This window comes from Carettochelys insculpta, chromosome 1, assembly GCF_033958435.1.
Source record: "Carettochelys insculpta isolate YL-2023 chromosome 1, ASM3395843v1, whole genome shotgun sequence".
NCBI lineage: Eukaryota > Metazoa > Chordata > Testudines > Carettochelyidae > Carettochelys > Carettochelys insculpta.
Genome location: NC_134137.1, coordinates 294,071,493 through 294,093,248, shown reverse-complemented (window position 1 = coordinate 294,093,248; position 21,756 = coordinate 294,071,493). Strand labels below are relative to the sequence as shown.

Sequence of the window (21,756 nt, the reverse complement as noted above, 5' to 3'; positions counted from 1 at the left end):
CAGGGACCAGCATCCTAGCCAGAGCCAGAGCCAGCTGCCCTGGTGCAGAGCTCAACTAACTGGAAAATGTGAATATCTGGAAATCCTCATTCCCTGGGGATGCCAGATAATCAAGCTTGTACTGTATATACAAATTAGAGAAGAGGTGAGAGGTAAAGGGAAAAGTAAACTACCTTGTCTTTCTGGATTTCCTGTAACATTCTGTTCTGTTCCTTCAGCTGCTGTTCTTTCTTTGACACTTCCTGTTCCAGTGTAGACTTTACTGTCTTAAGTTCTTGAGTCAACTGATTAAGGTTACCAACTTGATTTCTAGTTGAAACTAATTCCTCCTGTGCCAAAGCAAGTTTCTCCTCTATGGACTAATTTAAAAAAAAATTCAGAAAATCATCTGTCAAAAGCCATTGCAATATTAGAGCTCCACATTAGTCACATTAATTGCAACACTTGTTGCACATCTGTATGGAAAGGCCAGCTTCTGGTGCATAGAACTTTGTTTTTAAATTTAAGTAGGACATTGCAGACTAACCTCTAAGAGAGAAAAGCCTCTCCAATTATGTTTCCAGTAATGGGACTTGGAGTTTACACATTTCAAATGCATTAAGAGGAAAAGAAGGAAAATACACAGTAAAAAAATTATGAAATACAAAAAAACATTTTTCAGGCACTTAAATTGCCCTATGAGCACAGGCAGTTGTACACATGACAAACAGGTAAGGTGGCAGAATGAGATTTTTCAGAAGCATTTAGTGCTAGCTTAACTCTGTTCCTGTTGAGTTTTCCCACCGACTTCCATGGGAACAGATTTAACACAGTCCTGAGTGCTTTTGAAAATCCCACCTATCTTGTAGCATGAGAATGGTCAAAGTTGCCAACATTTTATGGGTTCTCTCTTTCCCTCATGTGTCCAATGGGGCGTCTTAGAAAGGAAGTTCTTTACATCTTCTTGACGAGACAGCGTCTGTAACATTGTGAGAGCTACAGTGAAACACAGTAACTTGAATGAAGTGATAGAGAAGTTGTAGTTAACATCAGTTGATCTATTGTGAGAGAAGCCAGCTGAACTCTCTCCCCCAGGGGAAGGCAAATGAGGAGCAGAAGTAATAATTTTAACACTTGGTTATGGACAAAAGAAATTGCAATTTATTTCCAAAAGGTACTTTGGGGAAAGTGTCTAAACTAAGCAAGATGAAAGAAAGAGCCAAATCCTGTGAAGAGATACTAGGTGTATGCTAACACACAAATTCCATATAACTGGTTCAAGTCGAGGCCGTGTCTATGTTACCTGGAAGATTGATCTGCTCAGGGTCAAACTTCTGGGTTTCAATTTTGCACACCTGGTGGAGATGTGAGATATTGTCCTATCGCAAGGAGTAAAGGAGGTCAACAGGAGCAACTCTCACATTGACCAACCTTAGCGAGTCCGGACAGATATGTTGATTGCAGATAAGTTGATTCTAGCTATGCAACTGCTGTAGCTAGAATTGCATATCTCCAATCAACATAATCAACTTACCTGTCTAGTGTAGACCAAGCCTAATTTAGGAAAACATCCCTATTAACCACATCTTAATTAAGTGGCACTTGTACGTAAATCAGAGAACAGATTGGGTTTTGTTGTAGCTGATGTTTCTAGTAAGTTAAACAACAGCTACGTTTGACATAATAAAGCATTTGAGATATGGGCTCAGAGTAGATTGACATAACAGGGATTAAAAGCACACACAGTTTAAAAGCCTGGAGACAGAACTCGTCTCTTCCCAGATACAAATGTGGGGGGTAATTTACATAAGAGCCTATATATGATCAGAGAATGTAGTAGACAGTGGTTTAAATTCCAAGACCAGTATAATACAGGTAATCATTGCAAATTTATTGAATGACACTTTTCAAAAAGTTTTTATTCACCTCATACAGTATCCGTTTGTTAAGCTCGTCCTCTACTGTTGTTCTAAGAAAAAGATAGCTACTATTACAGTGTTCCAAACTCCTGTGATGTTTTCAGATATCTGACGATATTTGATGTTCTGTGAGCTCTGGCTTGCTGCAGTCAGAAGACTGCATGTGTAACTCAGTTTAAAAAAAAAAATCTCTTTCTCATGGGGAAGGAAAGCTTGAAAAGTGAGATGCAATGAATCCTAATAGTCCAGAAAACAGAAAGCAAATACAAAGCCTCAGTTTCCTTAGCGCTCATGATCTGTAAGCCTAATTCATAAATTCTGAGCCCTTGAGGTTGGTGATATTACTTCTGTAACAGCAGCATTTCAACAGCAGTATTTTGAAGCAGAGTTAGATACATCAATAGAAGGAACAGGTGTTGCTCAACACACTATAACTAACAAACATCAGAAAAAGGACCTGCTTTCAGTAAACAGCTACAGTAAACCCTCACTTTACATATCTTCATGTTGAGTGAAATTTGCTTTAATGCTTTAGTGCAAGTTTCACACAACTTAAAGATGCATGGCTGTCAGCCTGCCTAGCTTCCCGCAGCTAAAGGCAGCAAGGCAGGCTAAGAGCCCCTTCCCCCTGCCTTCCTAGAGCAGCACTAGGCACCGCTCTGAGAGGGTAGTGGGAAGGCGTTTAGCTCGCCTAGCTGCCTGTCACTGCAGGCAGCCAGGCGGGCTAAAACACCCATCCCAGAACTGCACTGCTGTCAAGCCGACAGTGGCACTGCTCTGGGAAGGTAGGGATCTGCTTTTCATCACAGCAAGGAAGGGTCCTGTGGCACCTTATAGACTAACAGAAAAGTTTTGAGCATGAGCTTTCGTGAGGACAGACTCACTTCATCAGATACAGTGCAACTTCCACAGCAGACTGATTCCTTTAGCTAGGAAATAGCTCAGCAGTTTAACAGTGATATTCCATTCTCACGCCAGCAGATGGTGCTATTAGTACAGCTCAGCTCATGCCCTCTAATCTTACTCACCCTCTACATGCCAGCTCAGTTCATATCATCCACATGGCTTGAGGTCATCTACCTTCATATCTGTCTGAAACCTCACCCTCACAGAGGTCTGTGTGCCAAGTCGCGTTAAGCCATTTAGCCATCCCAAAGATATTTGTATTTAGCTAAACTAAAGGCCATCAGTGAAGGTATCTCACACTCTGACCTTATCTAGTTTATTTAAACTTCTCTTTAATAAAACTGATTTTGACACCATATGGACTCATCAGTACTTGGCAACTATTATGCTTCCTCTGTTAAAGAACCTGAAGTAACAAGAAAAACATTCAAGATCATTTAATCTTTAGGTTTCAAATATTTATGTTGTACAAAATGAGACCAGATATTTCAACACACTATGAATGGGATATTTCATTTTTGGAGAGAGAACAAAGCAAAACCCTGGATTTGAATCCCAATGCAAATGCTGGATCCAGATGCAATCCAAATTTCATTATTCTGGCTCAAGTATATTTATTATTAACATTATTAATACTGTCTCCTAGTTTAATGTAGCCTAGGGCTAAGTCTACACTGAGGTTTCTATTTCAGGTGACTTTGTATCCCAAAATAGAAACCCTGTGGCTAAACACTGCACTCGAAAAAACAGTGCTATTTTAGGCACGGTATTTAGTTCCCGCTACCCTTCATCATGAGTGGGGTAACGGGATGTTTGAAATATGCACCTGTTTCAAACTTCAGCGCCGAGTAACCAGCACTGAGTCTAAAAGAAGAGCTACCGCAAAATAACTTACAAAATTTACAAAAGTTATTTAGAGACAGGGCTTCAGGTTTAGCCCTAGCCTATGAGTGACAGATACTACATTTGAGAAGATCACATTCTGTAACAAGAACTTCCTAACTTTTGTTATTTTATTACTTTAACATCTTAATATCAAAATACTATTTCTGCGTCACCTGTGCTTTTTTAGATTACTGCCAATGGAGAACACAAATTTTGTCTATGCTTTTTCAATCTAAAACACAAGCTTTCTTGAATGTATATTGTAATAAAATCTAAACAGCATGCCCAGGGCTGAAGAGGATAGACACACTATCTCCCCCCAACCCTTTTTTTCCCCTTTAGCAAAAATAATAGAGATACCAAAAATGGTTTTGAGAACTACATTAAATTAGCTTTAAACAGTCTGGGTAGTTTCAGCCTTGGTAAATCTCTACTCTCGTAATCCAGCTATGCCTTCAGCTCAAAAAGCAAACTTACACAAAGGCCTAACTTTTCCATTAAGTTGTGCTATCATGTATTTCAAGAGTTTTATGGTGGCTGAGACATCAGTTGAAACAAGGTCTACAGGAAACAGTATCCGCAGAAACAAAGAGGACTTTACTTATTATGCAACACTGTATGTGTCACCATAACATGACAAGATATCCTATGAAAGTAAAAGAAAAAAGAGAGAGTCTCCAAATCCAGACACATTGCTTGCTCTACTGGTTTTGTAAATTTAGTACATAAGTACCAAGGTGAAAACAATTAAGAAGGATGTTTTCATGTGCAATTGTATTCTTTGGGTGGTCAAAGAATAAACTGATCTTTTATCATTATTTGACATTTTCAGAATAGGATTTTTGTCATTTTGTTTTCAACTTCTTTTCAATTTAGCTGTATTTTACAGGGGTTTATTAGTATTTTTATTAAACTATATTTTTCAGTAATATTATTATAAAATAAAAAAATTCTAAACACTGCCTCCTTGTTTGTACAGCACTTTAGCATAATGGAATCACAATCTTAAAATTTATAAAAGTTTATATTTGGTAAGACTGGAAAACTCGTATTCCCCGCTGACCCTTACACTTTCCTCCAGGTTGTGTCCTTGAACTGTGCTGTTATGCTTCATCCCTTTTAAGACCAAACTCTTTGGGGGCAGTTATGGTATTATTTTATGTTTGTATGTACTGTGCAGAGCAAGTACAATCATTTATAGGTCGCTTTCCATTACTAAATATCAGTCTAAACAGGCAAGGAAAAGGAGGTCACAAATTTTGTCAGCAGATTTTTGTCACTAACAATAAGAATGGTACTTGTCAACTGCATTTGTTGCATAAGTATCACAAAGTACTTCATACTGTATACAAGGAGTCCTGTGGCACCTTAAAGACTAACAAATTTATAAGGGCATAATCTTTCATGGGCTGCAGCTCACTTTGTCAGATGCATGAAGCACTGCTGAAATGAAGCCACCTTTGCAGCACAACATGGCAGCCAACTTACAACAACATATTCAAATAACAGTTTACTAAGGGGTTGTGCCTCTTGCTTGCTACATTCACCAACCCTGTTTCTCCTTCCAGGTGACAGAATGACATCATCATGCAAATGAGTCTGTCTGCCACCCGAGAAGGCTTGCGGGAGGTTACTGTGAGTGGCTCCAATGCGGCGTAAGGGAGGCAGGGTGAAGCTGGACCACCTCCAACCACAGATGAGGGAGGAGCTGGGAGCAGCCACCACCAGGCCATGGCAGAGAAGGAAGGTGCCTCTCAGAGCCAAGCTCCAGCTGCCGCTACTGACCCTCCTCAAACCCCACGTTGTGCAGCAGGACATGACTCCCATCTGTAGCAGCAGCTGGGGATTGGCTCTAAGTCATGGGTGTCCAACCTTTTGGCTTGCCTGGGCCGCTTTGATAGTTAATGTATATAAATCACATAATAATGTTAAAAGTTTACGATCTTGTGGGGCCGCATTACTAGCTGTCCAGGGCCGCGGGATTGACACGCCTGCTCTAAGTGGTGCCTTCACTCCCCAGCACAAGAGATGGAAAGGCCCACTCAAGAGCCAAGCTTCTGATGCCAATACTAGAGGGACTATCATATCTTCTCTGGAAATACCATCTCTGGACCTAACCAGGTTACTCACAGAATCACGGGCACTTTCTCATGCTCCTCTACTAACATCATATATGCCATCATGTGCCAACAATGCCCAGATGCTTTGTATATTGGACAGACTTCTAACTCCCTTAGACAAAGGGTCAATGGGCACAAAAGAGACATCAAAACACTCCAGATCCACAAACCAGTTAGTCAACATTTTAATGGAATGGGGCATTCTGTCAATGACCTAAAGGTACGTGTGTTACTGAAAAAAAAACTTTCGCACCATTCTGGAAAGGGAAACAGCCGAGCTGGCTTTTATATTCAAATTCGGCACATTAACACATGGTTTAAATTGTGATAGGAACTTTCTGAGTCACTACAGGGGCTCGTCTGCATACTTGGCTCAATCTAATTCTTGACCTTCCCCCCCACCCCTCCACTCTCTGATTTGCTCACCTTGATTATCTTTTTCTGATTTGTCCTCCTTGCTTACTGTTTTTGGTTCTCTGTGCCTTAAATATTGAGTCTGTTCTGGTCTGGCTATGGTCTGAAGAAGTGGGTCTGTCCCATGAAAGCTCACCTAATAAACTATTTTGCTAGTCTTTGAAGTGCTACTTAACTGCTTTTTGTTCTAATCCAGAACTCTCTCATCTGGCAATCTCCATAATCTGGTATGACTTTAGTTAGAGGGACCATTTATCACTTATGATGGGTGTGGCCAAGTGTCCCTTGGTCCCATAAAGTTAGTTTATCACCACCAATCCTGGCTCTCAGTGTTTTGTGTTGTTATTTAGCTGTAATTTACTTCTAAATGTCTTCTATGAGCCCAGTAAACCATGGAAGTGTTGATAATGCTGCTACAGAATATGACCTTCCGTGGTCCAGCAAATTCTCTTATCTGGGACTGATCAGGTCCAGAGGGTGCCGGATTAGAGAAGTTCAACCAGTAGTGCAAAATGCAAGCTCATGCACTTAGGGACTAACAACAAGAATTTTGGTTACAAGTTGGGGATTTTGCAGTTGGAAGTGACAAAGGAGGAAAAAGACCTGGTTTACTGTTTCATCACAAGATGACTACAAACTACTAATGTGAGATGGTCAAGAAAAAGGCTAATGAAATTCTAGTATGCATTAGGAGAGGTTTTTCTAGTAGAGACAAGGAAATGTTGGTGTGTGATACAAGGCATTGGTGAGACTTTATTTGCAATACTATTTGCAATTTCGTTCTTCCATGTATAAGAAAGATGAATTCAAATTAGAAGAGGTGCAGAGAAGGGCTACTAGGATGATCAAAGGAGAGGAAAATCTATTTTATGAGAGGAGACTCAGAGAATTTGGCTTGCTTACCCTAACCAAAAAAAGGCTGAGGGTATCTATAACTGCTACCTATAAATACATCAGAGGGATAAACATGAGGGAGGGAAAGGACATGAGTGAAATACCATTGTGGACACAAGAACAGAAGTATATATACTGATCACCAACAAGGTTAGGCTTGGAACTAGGCAAAGTTTTCTTTTCACTAGAGAAGTGAGGTTCTGGAACGGCCTTAAAGTGGGGGGTAAAATCCTGACTGGCTTCCAAACAGAGCTTGATAAATTTATGGAGGGGTGGTATCTGCAAACGCTACAGCAAACATGTCTACTGGCTGGTTATGGGACACTAGAGGGGAGAGCTCTGAGTTATCGCAGAAAATTCTTTACTAGGTGTCTGGCAGAAGAGTCTTGCTCACAAGACCAGGTTCCAAATGAATGTCATATGCAGTATCAGGAAGGAATTTTCCATCAGGTCAGATTGGCACCAACCTGGCAGGTGAGGGCAGAAAATTGCATCACTGCTTGTAGGTTTAAACTAAGGTAAATTGTGGACTATCTGTGGTTGGGTCTACACTTACCTTGAATATCGATGGCTGCTATGCAATACACCAATTGCGTACCAAAAATCGATTTTGCAGCCATCGATATTCATCCCTGTCCTAACTGCAGAATGCCAACAGGAGAGCCCTCCCATCAGTATTCGTTAATCCCCTTGCAGCTCACAAGGAGTTCCAGGGTTGACACCGACCCTGGAATGCACCATTTTGCACATGCATGAAACAGCACCCCGGAAAATCGAACCTAAGCATTTGATCTTCCACAGTGAGCATACACCCAGCCTGTAACTTGCAGTCTTTCCATCACGATTTCAGTACTAAAGTAATTCAGCCAGAGGTTACAGGTTTTTCACGGGAGTGGATGAGTGAGGTTCTGTGGCCTGAAATACGTCAGAGGTCAGTCTAGATGATCACGATGGTTCTGCCTGATCTTAGAATCACAGAATCATAGGGCTGGAAGGGACCTCAGGAGGTCATCTAGTCCAGCCCCCTGCTTCAAGCAGGATCAACCCCCACTAAGTCATCCGAGTCAGGACCTTGTCAAGCCAGGACTTTAAAAACCTCGGGGGATGGAGAATCCACCACCTCCCTAGGCAACGCATTCCAGTGCTTCACCTCCCTCCTGGTGAAGTAGTTTTTCCTAATATCTAACCTACACCTCTCCCTCTTCAACTTCAGACCATTACTCCTTGTTCTGCCATCTGACACCACTGAGAACAGTTTCTCACCCTCCTGTTTAGAGCTCCCCTTCAGTAAGCTGAAGGCTGCCATTAAATCACCCCAAATCACCCCTACCATATATGAGCACTGCAGTTTGGCCAGGACACAAGGGCTAATTCTCTTCCAAAATTACAAATGATCAGGGTCGATTGCTTTGCAACTCATTCTAAATATGACTCCCCTAGCACCAGGGCATTTAACATTTGCTGAGGCACTGCTTCAGTCAGTTGCTCCTAATCTTTGCCCATAGCACATAACAGTCTAATCTCCAGTGCTCTGTAATACTGAAATATGGACTGTTTGGGTTACTGTGTGGGTGTTAGATGGTGTTGGTGGCTTGTGATATATGGGCTCTCAAAAGAGGTGAACTGGTGGTCACTTCTGGTTTTAATTCTATCACTCCATTATTATGAGTATTTATTGAGAGGAAAAAGCACTTCCTAGTGCCTCTCCAACACCTGTGCCAACTTCAGTTGGGCTTTTTTGGAGATCTCCCATCCAAGCATTGACAATGTCAGGGTGTGCTTAGGTTTGACATTTGAATCAATTATTTTATATGTAAAATAGTTCCCACTAAGGATAAAGCACTTAAAAATATATCTTGAATAGGAATAATATACAAATTGGCCAAAATAACTGGATTACCTATAGAATAACACAGACTGAACAGGTCTGCTGCAGGCAGATAAGTTGAGAAGTGCTACTAAAGCCTGTTAAGTCCATTCAAAGGAGATGAAAAATCACAATACTGAAAGGGAAGAAAATATCCTTGGTGTTAGTCCCTTGCATGCTGGCAGAAATGGTTTCAGCTAATTATATTTCTTTCTCCACAGATTGGGAACTATTCACGGGTAAGACTAGGGACAAGCTTTATGCAGAGTGGAATGTTTAAAGAAAAAAATCCAGTATTCCTAAACCCTTTGTTTTGTTTACAAACACTTGTGAACAGGAAAGACATTCTAGGTATGGCAGAAAAAACTACATGGCATTTAAACTCATTCCACCATGTACTGTGCTCTGCGGAAAAGAACACAATAAAATTCTATATACAGGAAGAGATTTTTTCTTCTGATGGCTCTCATGTTGCCTCTTTAAATTCAACCTGAGAACAAATAGTTATTAAATTACTTATAGCTTTAAAAAGACATGTACCTTAAGGTCTTGTCTTGTTGCCAATAGTTCAGACTCTTTACCATAAAGATCCAGCTGAAGCTGTTTCATATTTTCATTATCTTTTTCATGGATCTTCTGTAGCTCTACTAGTTTTCCTTTCTCTGTTTTAAGCTCCTGTGCCGATAATGTTATCTGCTGCTGTAGTTTATTCTCTAGTTCTGCCTGAAACACGTATGAGACCGGGATTTATACTTTACAGTAACAAAGCAGGCACGTAAGATAAAAATGTAAAATATAGACTATTTGCCATCTCTGTTTTCTTCAACTAATTTTTAAGAACTGTTAATTTAACAATCATAATTATTTCAATAAATCTTTTGTCTTGATTCACTCTTCAATACTTATAGCTATTACCAATCCTGGCTAAAAATTCTGAACAACGTCATATTATTAAATCACATTATTTCTTACATTAAATACACTGTGATTTACTTGCTATATTATTAAGAAAGTAAATTATTAACATCAAGAGAATAATTAAATACAGGGAGCCCAGTTTTCAGACGTCTAAATAGTACTGACTTTCCAAATCTTGCAGTTTTTGTGGGCAAAACAAAAGAAAGCCACTGCACTACTCTGTATGATAAACGAGAGACTTAGTTCAGACATCATTTAATACTACATGACACCAACATCCCTAAAGCTATGTGGAGTTTCAACTTTTTTCTCCACAGTTCACAAATTTCATTTCGTCATTAAGACTCTCTATTCTCTTCTGACAATATAAAACGAGTTGTAAAACCACCATTGATGCGCCAAAATGCTAGGGATTCTTGTGTAAATCATTCTCATGAAACTTCATTCTGCTATGCGATAAGATGGCAGCTCTTGCCACATTGCATACAGATACAGTGGAATGAACACAGCAAGCCCAGCTATTTTTATCAATTTGATGACAGGTGCATTATACGTAATTCACTATTTGGGCCTTACATGCAAGATTTTTATAGTTTTGACTTTGAACAATATCTGATGGGCTGAATTTTGCATCCTAACCTTACCATTCCCAGTAACACATTTTAGCTACAGTAAATAGCTATTTTATTACCCACATAATGACATAAAACAGAAGCATGCGTGAGAGGAATTAATATTAATTTCCTTTGTAAGTAAGAGGAATGATGAGAAGCAAGCACTACCTTTTCTAAAAGGGCACCTTTTAATTCAGCTTGCTGCGTTTCAGTTTGCCTTTTCTTCTGATCATAACAGTCCTTCAATTCTTTCAGCTTTCCGTGGAGATGCTGTTCATTCTTTTCCTTCTCTTTTAGGACACTCTGAATCTCCAGTATTTGGCCTCGTGCTGAATCAAGCTCTATTGTCAGCTGCTTGGAAATCTATATTTAAAAATATAAAAAAACCTGCATATGATCTTTACCCTCATCATTATTAGTTTGTGCTGCTATATATCAAATAGATTATTTACAGTTAACATCTCCTAACTGTACGATACATTTTTCAAATAGAAGCTAAACTGGCCAGCCTAATCACATGGCAGCAGATACTGATTTGGCTACCCTGTGCTCTAGAATGTAAGTTTTCATTTTTGAAAGGCAAGACTAGCCCACATAGTTACAAAAATAACCTCCTATAGAGAGATTTTGAAAAACAATGAAATCTTTTAAGAATTTCCAAAAAAATCTTTCTTCCAAACAGCATGTACTGATAAAATATGTACAATATATACATGTTTAAGCACTAAACAAAAGATCAGGGAAGTGTGAAGCGTCACTATTCATTTAGAAGAGATGTTAATTTGGAAAGCTGATGACAAGTTACATGTTAACTTAGTTAATGATTTCACTGCTAACTAAAATATATAAGAAAGAGGGACTACAATCATGTGTTCGCATTGTATGTAATCTATGAAGAGGATATCAAAAATAGGAATTATCATATTAGAATACACACAATCTCCAGTGATCGTCACTTTGTTTGGTGTTAACTGCACAGGGTGTGGGAGAATACAACTATTTTCCCTCTTCCCTCCCACAATCTGATCCCTGCATGCATGACTGAAAAAGCTGTCACTGATATATTTTTAATTTTTGAAACTGGGATGTAGTAATCTTACCCCTTCCTGTTTTTCCAGTGAGTTTTTCAGCTCATTCCGTTCTTTAGCTACAGACTCAGTTTGTACTTGAAGCTGATGTTTAGTTTCTTGGCAAGATTTTTCCTTTAAAAACAAACAAACAGATTATCTAGTGAGCATTTTTGTGAACTTTACCAATTGCATTTCACCTAGTATTACAGGAACTACAAACTGGTAATTTGACCATGAGGCTCAAATCAATGGCAAAACTCCCATGGACTTCCCTGGAAGTAGGGTATGGACCCCCTGTTTTTAACTGTATAAACTGAAAAGTAAATCCCTCCAATTATTATGGTTAATGTGATTAGTTAAAGAGGGGTGGATTAATTATGTCAATAGTAGAAGGTCTCCTGTCAGCATACTAGCACCTTCAATGAAGTACTATAGAGGCATCACTGCAATATTTTAAGTGTAAGCCTGCCTTTGTAAAACACTGCAATCATAGATGAATTTTAAAGAAGAAACATAAAAGGCCTTCATGGAAGGTGGGGAGAAATGTTATTTTAAAGATAGATTACTTTTTAGAGGAAATAAAAATAATCACAAATGAGAGCTGAGAAATGGTATGACGCAAAAGAGGAAAAGAAATTAAGACAAATATCCCTACAATAAATTTTAAACATGGAAAATTCGCAAAGTATTTACTGCTACTATACTAGGTGATGCTACTATAAGCAAAGTTTAAGAAAAGAAAAGAGATTATAGTTTTAATTACAATAACAAATACTAGTCACTTTATTTAAATAATGGACTACTGGCTGAACATTCTGCTGCCATACTGCTGCTGCTTAGGTCACAGGAATCACTTGGCTTTCAGACAGTTCTTGCAACAAGTTTCGGTGTGGAATTTCCCAAAGAAATAGACTACATTATTGTATGCAGGGTTGGTGCCATGTTGATCCCAAGATATTAGAGACACAAAGGGTGTGTCTACACGTGCATTCCTCTTTTGAAAAAGGTATGCAAATGAGGTAAATAAAAATGCAAATAGGGCATACATTTGCATATCAGCACGTCATTTGCATATTCTAATTTCAAAAGAGTTTCGTTTTAAAGAAGAAAGCCAGTATAGATGCTGCTCTTTTGAAAGTAAACCCATCTTCGAAAGAATCCTTCTTCCCTTTATTTAATGGGAAGAAGGATTCTTTTGAACATGGGGTTTACTTTCAAAAGAGCAGCGTCTACACTCGCTTTCTTCTCTCGAAAGAAGCTCTTTCAAAATTAGAATATGCAAACAAGGTGCTGAATATGCAAATTCATGTCCATTTGCATTTTCAATTTGCATACCTCTTCCGAAAGAGGAATGCAAGTGTAGACATACCCAAAATGGCTGGAACTACACCAGAGTTTTGTCAATAGAATGGGCCTTTTGCCAACATAACTCAGGGAGCGTCTACACACACAAAGCAATCTGTTGACAGATTCTCAACAGAACTCTGCATTTGCCTCAACAGTATTATCCCTCAAAAATTTGAGGCATAACAATCTCTGGACAGAGTACTGTCGACAGAAGTGCAGTCTCCGTTGACAGAGCAAGTTGTATGCAGATGCAATCTGTTGACAGAGGCTCAGTCAAGATTACCCTGTTGACAGATGCTTCTAGAGTAGACATAGACAATGGGGTAGGTAATGTTTTTTATTGAACCAGTTTCTGTTGGTGAGAGCTTATACAGCTCTTCTTCAGCTCTGCAGCCTTGTGTAACTTCAAAAGCTTGTCTCTCTAATCAACAGAAGTTGGAACAATAAGAAGATACACCTCACCCACCTTGCACACACTCTAATGCTTACTGGATCCAGCAGTCAACCAGCACACCAATAACAAGTGCACAACTGTATTCTGCATGAAACATATTAGAAAACCAAAACTATAGTACGGTAAGAAAAACTGACTAAATTATTCTCAAACGTGGGTTGCATTTTGGCACGGTTTTACAGACTATGTTTTCACAGAGCTGTCTAGTATTTTCCAAGCTTCACATATAATTGTTCCAATGCTCATCCCTGTCTATGGTTTTCTTTGTTATATTAAAAAGCAAATAAAAGGGTCTGGTTTCTGGTATGAACCTATGTTTACCACTAAAATTGTCTAGCCACAACTTTGTTCAGGCTTATAATTATACGTAACAAATAAAAGCTCAGTTTTGTTTCCTTAAGGCAATCATAATTTCCATAGCTGGTGTCATCATCTTTGCAATAATATGAGTAGTTTTCCTACTAGAAAGCAAAGCAGACCTGGTAATCAGGAATCAACAAATTGAAAAATACAGAATACTGGATGCCTAACTAAATCCACAACTAACCATTTCTGCCACAGCTGCTTTTCCTGTCTGCTTCTCTTTTTCTAATTCATCCTTTGTATCTTTCAAGGATTCAATGGTTTTTGAAAGTTTCTCTTTGGTAACTGTAAGGTCTTTCAATAAAGTATCCTTCTCCAACTTGATCTTCTGCAGCTCTGATGTTGCTGCTTGAATCTTGCCATCTAGTTCCTTATGCTGTTTGTTTGTCTCTTGATTTAATTTCTCAAGGTCCTGTTTCAGGTTTTCTTTTTCTTCCCGTTGCTTTGATATTTGCTGTTTTGCTTGTTCCAAGGCATCAGATTTCTTCTGTAAATCCAATTTAGTACTAGATATACTGTGCAAATACAAAGCAGACCAGTAAACAAAACTTTAAAAAATACCCAGAAGTTGCTCTGTGTGATTAAATTTACTCACTATAATTAACATAATATTAATTGTTCTAATTTTAAACATGTTTTTTCAGGTGATGTATGAATGTTTCATTTGTACATGTAAATGAATGACACACACTGAAGTCTCATTTTTCAGACTGACTCGTCTTTCTATATTACGTCTATGAACCACATCCAAAGAGAGCTAAAAGGTAAATTGCAAATCAAGATGGAAAACATCTAGAATTAAGGTTTGTTTATGCATCAGATGCATGTGCAGGTTAATATATTCAGATCCATCAACTGGCACCATAACCTGTGGTTCTAAGAAAAACTGTCTGACGTACATTATTCACAGAGTTAAAAAATTGAAAGACTGGCTTCCAACACAACAGCATTACCAGATGTGTTTTGTGGTACTTTTTGCTTGTGCTGATTGATGGAGAAACTGCATTTGCAACTAATATTCCCACACCAACTTTAATGTTGCATCCCCACTAAATTTCCACCTATGGGTTGGAACACCCTTATCCATGTATCACTCAAAACTTAAATCCATTTAATCAAGTTTATGAATGCCAATATTCTCATTTGTTCTTTAATAATACTACCTGTTTTAATAATATAACCTGCTTTATACAGCTATTAGAAAAACATGGTAATAGTGAATGTCTCATTTACATATACACAGATGTGGGAAAATTACCCAAAAAGTTACTTGAGTAAAAGTGCAGCTGTTTGGGCTAGGAGTGGAAGTGTACTTAAGTACTAGTTACCAGTGTCCATCTGGAAAACAATTTGAGAAAAAGTACACACACGTAGGCTTGGTCTACACTACAGCATTAAGTCAGTTTTAAGACTTAGCTTGATTTTATCATGTGACTCTCTTCACTGCAAATACCATTAGGTTGATTTTAAGGGGCACTAAGGCTGACCTTCTTGCCCTGCCCCTCCCAGACAGTGTAATGCCAAGTTCAAATTTACAAGGTCAAATTAATACTACTGTGGAAACAGCACTACTTTAAATTGATTTAATTGGCTTCTAGAGGTATCCCACAAGGCCTCGAATGTGTCCGTCCTGGCAGCTTTGACTTCCGCTGCTCTACAGTTTTGCAGGAAGTAGGTAACAGGAAGCCCAGCAATTTGAATTTATCTTCTTTCTGACCAGCGTGGATAGCATACTGCAAAAGCAATCACATCTAGCCATGATTTCTCAGGAAAGGAGCCCCAGCTTGGAACAATCAGGAGATCCAGGATCTCCTTCCTATGTGGGTGGATGTATCTGCTGAGAAAATACCAGGGACGTTCAGCAGTACTGGGTGAAAATCAAGCTCCCCGCCCCGACACCACACGGCTGCCGAGCTGTGTGGACCATGTCTGAAAACAGAAGCAAGCCCTGTCCTACATGGGATTTCAGTGCTTGAGAGGGCTTCTTTCCTGCACAGGATTTAGCAGGCTAGCCCCCATCACCCCACCATGTGGCTTCTAGGCTGTGAGGACCCTGACTTTTTAAACCAAACTTTTAAAAATAACCTTGTTACCAATTGTCTGTCACCTCCTTTGGGCAATTCTGGGAGCACCTCACTGGTGCCATACAGCCAGTCAAACAGCCTACCTCAAGAAACATTGGGACAGCAGCAGAAAGTGACTGGGGAACATATGGAGTACTCTCCCTTAGCAAAGCATGTGGCTGCGGGGAAGATTTTCTATGATGGAATGGAGTTTCTGGGCTCACTCCCTTCCTTCCATCTCACACACAAGGGCCGTGTCTACACTAGCCCCAAACTTTGATATGGCCATTTGCATGGCCATTTCGAAGTTTGGGGCTAGTGTAGACATGGCCAAACAGTTGAGCTAAGGCATCTTTACCGGAAGAGACAAGGGAATCCCTTCATTCTTTCCTCAACTTTTCTGTCTTCTAATGCTCCCATAAATTTTCTTCTCTTCATGAGCCACTACTACTTCTGACGGGGTAATGGCTCCTTCCAGCAGCCACTAGACACCAGTGCCCTATGGGATTCTTTCTTTCTCTTCTATTTAGTGTTGGGGATTCATAATGAGTCTGGAGCTACTACTTCTAATGGTCTCCTCGCCTTATGTTGGAGGCATCAGTGTAATGGCTCCTTTCAGCACATTAAGCACTCAACACCAATGCCCTCTACCACTAGACACCAACGCCCTCTGAGATTACATACTGAGTCTTTTCTTCTTATGTCACTGTTATCTCCTTTCCTTGTGAATAATATGAAGTATTTCACTAGAGTGTCTTCACTTCTATGTGGTAACAATTCACAATTTCTCTCTCTGTACTTCAACCTGCTCCTTCAGCCAGACACAATGAACAAGTGGTAGTGTAGTGGTAGTGTATTTTCCTTCCTTGCAAATAATATGAAGTCTTTCACTAGTCACATAGATTCCTGTTTGGTGTACTTTAACCACTAACCACTAGAAGCTAATGTCCTCTGAGCCTTTCCTGCTCTTCTATAGTCTCTTTAGTCACGCTAACCACTAAACACCAATGCCCTCTGAGACTCCATACTTTACCTTCTTATGTCACTGTATCTTCTTTCCTTCCGAATAATATGAAGTCTTTCACTAGTTGCACAGTGTATTTTCACTGGGGGAAGAGACTTCTGAAAAATGGCTGTTCTTCATTTCTGTGTGGTGATGGCTCACAAATTTCTCTCTCGCTCTCTAGTTCAAACCTACCTCCTTCAGCCTCTCTCTCTCTCTCCATTTCTGTTTAATGTGAATTTAAAGTCTGTTGTAAAAACTCTTTTGTAAAAGCTGCCTCCTTCCGTACTGTGGATGACTCAAAAAAATTCTCTCACTGGGGGAGAGACTGCTCAAAAATGGCGATTTGTTTTCAACAAGGGAGAATGAGGGCAGTGCAGTCTGGGAAGATGACATCACACACTCACAAACACTTGTGGGGCATTTTTTTCCACATAAAAGCCAGCAAAAAAACACAAAATGCAACAGAGCTGAAGGAACTATGGGACAGGTGCCCACAATGCACTGCTGCAACAGTTGAACTTTGGCTATTTTATGGGGTCACACTAAGTAGCGTTTGTGAGTAGGTGCAGACACTCAACTTCGGCTTTATAAAATCTGGTGTTACAAAGTCAACTTTAATTAATTCAAGTATTTCGTCATGTAGACATAGCCCTAGATTGTACTCAAGTATCCAGAAGTGAAAGCAGCTGCACTTTTACTCAAGTAACTTTTTGGGTACTTTTCTCACTCTGTGTAAACATTAGAGATCTGAGCCCCATGCTGAGGCTGAAGTGCAAGTCAAGCAAGTCAATGTTTCTCTCCCCCATTGGAGGTGAGGGGGGGGCGTGTGGAGGGGGTATGTAGGGGCCCCCACCGATGTGCAGGTTTACTCTACTGTTTTAGGTGAGTTTTGGTGATCATGAAGGTAAGTAACTGATTGTGAATTTCAATTCTAGTCTAAGAGTATAAATGTGCACTTGTCTGCTCTTACTAAACAATTCAAATTTGAATCTAGCATACACTTCTCTTTCTGTTTCAAGCTGTTTAGTCAGTTGTGTTGTTCTGAGACATAGCTCTGTACACTGCTGCCGCTGCTGTTGTAACTCCTGAAGAGCTTGGTCTTTGCTTGCTTTAACCTTAAGAATGTCAGCTTCAAGTTTCTGTAAAAGAAAAGAAAAAGCTAGTAACCATAACACAGCCACCAACGTAAAAAATCCCTCAGTTGTTCTTAAGTACCTACAGCTCCAGACACAAAGTGGCTACAGAAGGGGGTAAGGATCTCACCCTAAGTCTTCTTACATGTATTTACGTGCATCTATATTTAATGGATTCCATCATCTGTAAAATACTGAAAAATACTGTAAGCTAAAAACAATCCAACAATTTATAAATGGAACATATCTCACCTCTGCATACAACCGCATACATGTCCCATATTACTGTACTTTGTCTGCCTCCTGCCTCAAATCTAATATACTGAAGATGAGTTTACATTAAGGTCTGATCCTGTAAACATTTGTGCACTTGAATAAAGTTACCTGAAGTACACATAATCGCAATATGAAAGCTCTGAATTTAGAAAGTCCTCTATGTATCATCTCTTAATAGTGTCTGTGAATTATATTCAAGGTTGCAATTAGAAGGGATAGAGATATAACCCCACCTTTTCATTCATCAGCTGGGGAAAGAGACTGCTATCAACAGAACTTTCCAGGTGGCTTGCCACCTTCCCTTTGCAACTCCAACACCGCTGTTATGTATTAACAAACAACTCTTGCTGTGCATGGTGAAAGCAGTTTTACAAATTCAAGCTTTTTATTTCTGAATACAAACCTTACGCTGTCCCTCCAGCTCCTCTGCTTTCTGTTCTAAATAAAGATGTTTCTCTTTATACTCTTTAAGACTGGCTTCCAGCTGTGTACAATATTCTTGCTTGTCGTGGAGCTTGACTGTAACCTGATCCAACTGAGTGGTGACCTTATTTAACTCCTATGACGTAAAATATAATTAAAAATAATTATTTTTATTAAGGGAAGAGTATTTTTGAACAGTTCTCTAAATATTGGCCTTAAATGTTCTCTAAATATTTGTATAAAATGTTCAGATGAACTGAAAAAACATATTTATGTTGTATCTGAGAAAAACAACATATTCAACAGCTTATTCTTTGCAAATTGCTTTTAAGGCAGAACTTTTCATGCTGGGAATCACCCCTTAATGAACAGATTGTGTTAAAGGATAACTCCTCTCCCATACATAACATCATAATCTTGTGACAACTACAGCAACTGAGGCCAAAGGAACATAATATTAATATATTTTTAGCATTCACTTAAATTTAGAAGGAACAAGGAGAGTCAACTCTCCACAGACACCAGTAGTTCACGGATCATAGTTTAAAAACTGTTGGTTCAAAACAGCTTGTGGGACACTTACTTTATGAGAAAGGTAATCTAGTGACAGAGGATGTAGAAGAAGCTGATATACTCATGCTTTTTTGCCTCTGTCTTCATAGACAAGGTTAGCTCTCCCAATGCTGGACTAGGCAGCACAGTATGGAAAGGAGGTGGGTAGCCCTCAGTGAAGAAAGAGCTATTTAGAAAAAGCTGGACATACACAAATCCAAGGGGCTGGATCAAATGCATCTGAGGGTGCTGAGGGAGTTGGCTGATGTGATTGCAGAGCCACTGGCCATTATCTTTGAAAATTTTTGGCAATCAGGGGACATACCAGATGATTGGAAAAAAGCAAATGTAGAGCCCATCTTTTAAAAAAAAAAAAAAGGGAAGAAGGAGAATCCAAAGAACTACAGATCGGTCAGCCTCACCTCAGTGAGGGGACCCTCAAGGAATCCATTTTGAAGCTCTTGGAGTAGAGGAAAGTGATCAGTCAACATACATTAACCAAGGGCAAATCATGACTCACCAACCCGATTGCCTTCTGTGATGAGGTAACTGGCTCTGTGTATATGGGGAAAATAGTTGGAAATAATATAAATTGACATTAGCAAATTTTTGATATGGTCTCCCACAGTACTCTTGCCATGAAGATAAAGAAGTATGGATTGGATAAATGGGCTGTAAGGTGGATAGAAAGCTGGCTAGATTGTTGGGCTCTACAAGTAGTGATCAACAGCTCTAAGTCTGTTTGGCAGCTGGTATCAAGGAGGGTACCAGCTGCTTTGGGGCCAGTTTTGTTCAACATCTTTATTAATGACCTGGATGACAGGATGGATTGCACTCTCAGCACATTTATGGATGATGCTACACAAGAGGGAGAGGTTGATAACAGTGGAAAATAGGGATAAGGTTCAGAGAGACATAGACAAATTGGAAGATTGGGACAAAAGAAATCTGATGAGGTTCAACAAGGATGCCTGCAGAGTGCTGCACCTAACATGGAGAAGTCCCAAGCATTGGGAACCAACTCTATTATACTATGAAAGCTTAGATTCCAGAGTACATTTCTGTAGCAGTGGTAGATTCCACAATAAATTCTATACATTACAATACACAGGGCCTTGCATACAGCTAACAAGAAAATATATTACCAATTTAAATACTCTGAGTAATGTCTTCAACACAAATGCAGATCTGTGAGGACTTTGATTTTTTATCCCCAAACCCAATTGTCCTTTTGGTTTTGTACACCTGTTATCTTAGATCTTCTAGTGGTATTAATTCTTCCTACCTGTTGTTTATCTTGAAGTGCATTCTGGGCTGTGTCCAAATGATTCTGGAGATCTGCTCTTTGAGCAGCTTTTGATGCTTCTGCTGAAAGCAGTAATTCAGTCTTTGCTTTTATCTGAAAAAGAGAATGTTACAACATTCATAACCTGCAGATCATAAAGATCTCTTGAGTATAGCTGCTCTGAACTCAATTTTAATTCGTACTAACAAGTGCATTAATACTAGCTATTTACTGCTAATTATTAATTCTAACATAATGAAATGTTGGACACAGCTAAAACACAAATTATACACAAAGTTTAGACAGCTGAAGACAGAATGGAACAAAACAAAATAAAGTAAAATTTCAAGTAACTGTTCTTCTCAGAATTGTGGAGTCCAGTCCAGCTCCTTTCTTAGTCAAGGGATATTTGTCCATTGAGTACAAATTAGATTGGACCCAACTTACTTTTCCCCACATCCATACTCTAGTAGTTGTGTACTTTGAGGACCCAGAAAATATTACTTGCAGATATTTTAGAAAACTACTATGTGCTCTGAAACATGCACTGAAACAGTTCATATAGATACAGAGGTACTCTCAGTTCTCACCTACCTGTAGAAAACAGAATCTGAAGGACATGAATGGTTTGTCAGTGTGGATCTGTATGGGTCATATTCAGAGATCTCTAGCTCTTGGTAAGTTAGATGTTTTCTTCTCCCTGATTAAGGGTTCCATTGTGTTCCTACTCAAAGCAATGGCAAGGCTTCCATTTGATTTAATGGGAGCAACATCAAACCCTAAACCGTTTTCATTGATTCCTGCCCCTCTGGAGATCAGTGATCTACATATACCTGGAACTAGGGCTATGTCTACACTACGAAATAAATTGAATTTATTAAAGTCAATTTTGTAATACTAGATTTTATAAAGTCGAAGTTGAGTGTCCACACCTGCTCAAAGTCTACTTAGTGCATCCCCACTAAATCGCCAAAGTTCAACTGCTGCGACCATGAATTGTGGGCACCCTATCCCATAAGCCCTTCAGTTCCATTGCATTCTGGGTTTTTTGGTTTTTTTTTTTTTTGGTTGGTTGGTTGGTTTCTTTTGATAGTGCATTATGAGAAAAAAATGCCACACAAATATCCCACAATGCCCCGAATATGTGATGACATGTGTGATGTCATCTCCCCAGACCGCATTGTTTTCAATGGCATGGGAGAATGAGGACAAACTGCCATTTTTTCAGAAATCTCTGTCCCCAAAGAGAGAAATCATTTGAGTCATCT

General features: G+C 39.3%; 1 protein-coding gene across 5 annotated transcripts in view; it reads right to left on the bottom strand.

Moving 5' to 3' along the window:
- Window positions 1–21,756, bottom strand: part of EEA1 (early endosome antigen 1) — a 160,195-nt gene that overhangs the window by 23,202 nt on the left and 115,237 nt on the right. For all 5 annotated transcript variants that reach the window (XM_075011958.1, XM_075011967.1, XM_075011976.1 and 2 more), the window contains 8 exons: window positions 20,489–20,602; window positions 18,632–18,787; window positions 17,819–17,958; window positions 13,935–14,265; window positions 11,617–11,718; window positions 10,685–10,879; window positions 9,525–9,707; window positions 174–359 (listed from right to left, as the gene is read on the bottom strand). In XM_075011958.1, the coding sequence (XP_074868059.1) occupies window positions 174–359; window positions 9,525–9,707; window positions 10,685–10,879; window positions 11,617–11,718; window positions 13,935–14,265; window positions 17,819–17,958; window positions 18,632–18,787; window positions 20,489–20,602 (1,407 nt within the window). The remainder of the gene's footprint in view (window positions 1–173; window positions 360–9,524; window positions 9,708–10,684; window positions 10,880–11,616; window positions 11,719–13,934; window positions 14,266–17,818; window positions 17,959–18,631; window positions 18,788–20,488; window positions 20,603–21,756) is intronic.